Source organism: Miscanthus floridulus, chromosome 18 (genome assembly GCF_019320115.1).
Source record: "Miscanthus floridulus cultivar M001 chromosome 18, ASM1932011v1, whole genome shotgun sequence".
NCBI lineage: Eukaryota > Viridiplantae > Streptophyta > Magnoliopsida > Poales > Poaceae > Miscanthus > Miscanthus floridulus.
The window spans coordinates 10397-13980 of record NC_089597.1 but is presented as its reverse complement, the minus strand read 5'-3'; the positions used below and the strand labels follow the sequence as shown (position 1 = coordinate 13980).

At 45.6% G+C, this 3584-nt stretch overlaps 1 protein-coding gene across 1 annotated transcript; it reads left to right on the top strand.

Moving 5' to 3' along the window:
* LOC136521771 (small ribosomal subunit protein eS17x-like) lies at window positions 1-748 on the top strand. Its single transcript, XM_066515545.1, has one exon. It carries the CDS (start codon window positions 98-100, stop codon window positions 524-526), a length of 429 nt encoding a protein of 142 aa, XP_066371642.1. The 5' UTR covers window positions 1-97; the 3' UTR covers window positions 527-748.
* The last annotated feature ends 2836 nt before the right edge of the window (window positions 749-3584 follow it).

Below are 3584 nucleotides of genomic sequence, written 5' to 3'. Positions count from 1 at the left end.
ACCCTTGCCCTACTCCTCGCGCCGCCGCCGCCACTGCCCCAGCGCCCAGCCGAAGCCACCGCAGCCGGAAAAGAGGAGGGAGCCAGCACCAGCCGCCATGGGTCGCGTCCGCACCAAGACCGTGAAGAAGACCTCCAGGCAGGTGATCGAGAAGTACTACTCCCGCATGACCCTCGATTTCCACACAAACAAGAAGGTGCTGGAGGAGGTCTCCATCCTGCCGTCGAAGCGCCTCCGTAACAAGGTGGCGGGGTTCACCACCCACTTGATGCGGCGCATCCAGCGCGGCCCCGTCCGCGGCATCTCGCTCAAGCTGCAGGAGGAGGAGCGCGAGCGCCGCATGGACTTCGTCCCGGAGAAGTCGGCGCTCGAGGTCGAGGAGATCCGAGTCGACAAGGAGACCATGGAGATGCTCGCGGCCCTCGGCATGGCCGACCTCCCCGGCGTCGAGCGCCAGCAAGAGGTCTCCAACGCCCCCGCCTTCGGCCGCCCGCAGTACGGTGGTCCCCGCCGTGACCGCGTCTAGGCTTCCCGCTGATCGCCGTGGTTGCCTCTTGATCGCACTGCAATTCGTACTATGTCAAACCTCTTTTAGATCTTTTGTTGCTTCTGTGGCGGTTAAGTTTTGAACTTGTCTGTTCTGCTATAAAATTCTGAAGTGTCGGTCTGCGTGTGATGGACATGAGATTTATATTCTCGCGCCAATGAAGTCTTAAGATATTTTATAAGTTACTATGAGATGTTCCCACCTTTTTTGTTTGACATGCTTGTTATCTTGAATGTGTGCATGTGACAGGGATTTGTGATTTGTGTCTTGTATCTAAATTGCATGTTTATAAATCTATATTTAATTTGGTGTTGCTGGTAGGTTCATTGTGTCCTATGCAGATTAAATTTGTTTGGATTCCATTCCTTTAATTTGCTATACAATTCAATGCTGCCTAGGTGTGTGGCTGTTAGCTAGGGCCACTGTGATCTGGGTCGATGAAGTTTTATCAATCCGATGAGATTTAGCTACACATTTTCAATTCAATTAGTGCATTTTTAGTGTACTGAATTGGCCATATTTGTTTGCCTCTATTGAACACTAACTTTACTTGGATCTGGGTTTACTTTCTAGTATTACAATAACCTCAGATTAAATTATGTTTTTGTTATAGCATAGCATTTTCACTTTCATATTTGCCATACACTTGTCCTCCATGTCATCAGCACTGTGTGGTATTTTCATTTCTTTGTTTCTATAGGAATCCAGTCGTTTACTTGGTTTCATTGAAGTAGTTGTTTAAAATTACTTGGTTTAGAATCTAGCTGGCTTTAATACTGTAGAATCTACTGTAGTTCAAGCCGGCTGATAAGTTAAGCGGACAGGCCTATAGGGCCTGCTTGTTTTGTACTGCTGGAACTCCAAGTACACCTCCACCTTAGGGCTTGTTTAGATACCATCCAAATTCTAAGTTTTTTCACTCTCTCTCCATCACATCAATTTTTAGCCGCTTGCATAGAGTATTAAATGTAGGTAAAAAAAATAACTAATTACACAGTTTAGTTGGAAATCACGAGATGAATCTTTTGAGCCTAGTTGATCCACGATTGGACAATATTTGCCAAATAAAACGAAAGTGGTACTATTCATCAGGTTGAAAAAAGTTGCAATCTAAACCAGGCCTTAGATTTAATGGAGCTATCGCCCATTTTTATATCAGCAAGCCTCATATGTTGTCCAGCAAGCAAAGAGGTGCTCCTCTGATTCTTTTTTAGTTTCTATGTCACCGTTTATTTTTTGGGTGCAGAGTAGGTGTTTATTTTTGGGGGTGCAGAGTAGGTGTTTGTTTTTGTTTTTTTTGGGGGGGGGGGGGGGGGGGGGGGTGCAGAAAAGATGATTGTTGAAGAGCCGTGTGAGGTTGTAGGAATTACGGAATTAATAATAACACAACTTGATTAGCATCAGAAAACATTTGCTTTCGTCAAGCTTGTTTTGTGTATGGTTCATATTGTTTGCCTTAACTTTTTTAGATGGTTGCTTCTGTTGTGATTGAGCATTTAACTTACCAGGTATGCTAAAATTTGAAATGCTTTGGTCTGTGATGGACATATGTCTGTATTCTTGGGCCAATGAATTCTCATTTGCTTTTGATAACTTAGTATGTATTCTTGGGCCAATGAATTTTCACTTGCTTTGATAACTTAGTATGAGATGTTGCCACTTACTAATTCATTCATGTGTATTATTCTGACTGCTGAAATGTGAAAGGTATCGTTGTTGTTGACTGCTGAAATGTGGTGTAACGGGTGTTCTGCACAATGGTTGGCCTTGGTGCCGGTGTGAAAAAAGTCCAGGTGTCTTTTCGACCTGCAAATGCGTATACAGGTCAACACATACGTTTTTTTTACACTTACGCAAGCGTTCATGTTCTTAATTTTCGGCCTCGGGCAACATGGAAAGGCGAGTAGAAGACTTCTGTAGCTGAAGCAAAGCGACAGAGCCGGTATATCCTGGCGTGCTGATCTCGTCACAGAAAAATGCACCAAATATTGTTTTCCATGCGTCATTTGGTCACTGTTTTCCATATTTCTACTTGAATTTCATGTAATTGACTCGAAACTATCCACCGAGTTGTATGCCGAAGACAACACCACCCGTATCAGTGTATTTCCAGTAGAGCATAAATCGGTGTAGACAAGTTATAATCAAAATTAAATCATCAACAAGGATCAGACTGTTTTTGAAATGGTGAAGATTACAAAGGCGGGAGGCAACTCGACTGGCGTTGCATCTGCTAGAGGACCATTACGAACAGGAAGCGGTGGAGAATCAATTTCAGGACTACAACTCTACAAGTCGACAACACCCATGACCGTGAATCCGTGATACATGTGCCATCCTCTCACTCTTGCCAGAACTCCACTAGCCTTGCCGGCCTTATAAATTTTGGTTCCGAGGAGGCGACGACTCCATGTTCCAGGTCAACTCCGGGTCGCCAGAGGAGCTCGAGAGCAGCTTGCTCGCGCACCTCTCACCGCAACGTCCTGCGCTCGCCGGCCGGGCGGGCGGCGGCGCCACCGCGCTAGCACCGCGGCAGGCCGGCAGCCGTCTCAGGTTTCATTCCTCGCTCTGGTCTGCTGCATCTTCTGCTAATTTTGCTCGCTCGGCGTATTTTGGGCTGGCTCAATAGGCACTTCCTTTCACAGCACATAGCAGTCCGATTCTTTCTAGGTAAAAGATTGGAATAGGTCACTTATAGATCTGGCCATCTGCTTATAACAAAGTAAAGGTGATCACTGATCAGGTGATGTACATAGCCTGATTTCTTGGTGTGGGCAACATGCTTGGTGAGAAAAAAAAAGAGAGGTATTGTTAGCTTATGTACAAGAGCAGACATGTCACATCACATGTGCCAGTCGCTGCTGGCTGTGTCAATTGTGCGTGCCAAAAAGTACTACTGGATACGATTTATGACCGCCGCGGGCCAAAAAGCTTGACTCGATTATTATTTTTTAAAGTTTTGAGAGGAAAGCTCGACTTGGCTAGAAGAGCTCAGTAATCCCAACCTAGGAATGTAGTTAGTGGATCCTGGACCCCC

What these genes read in the sequence shown, in the direction of transcription:
- LOC136521771 (XM_066515545.1), top strand. Translation starts at nt 98, where the DNA reads ATGGGTCGCGTCCGCACCAAGACCGTGAAGAAGACCTCCAGGCAGGTG.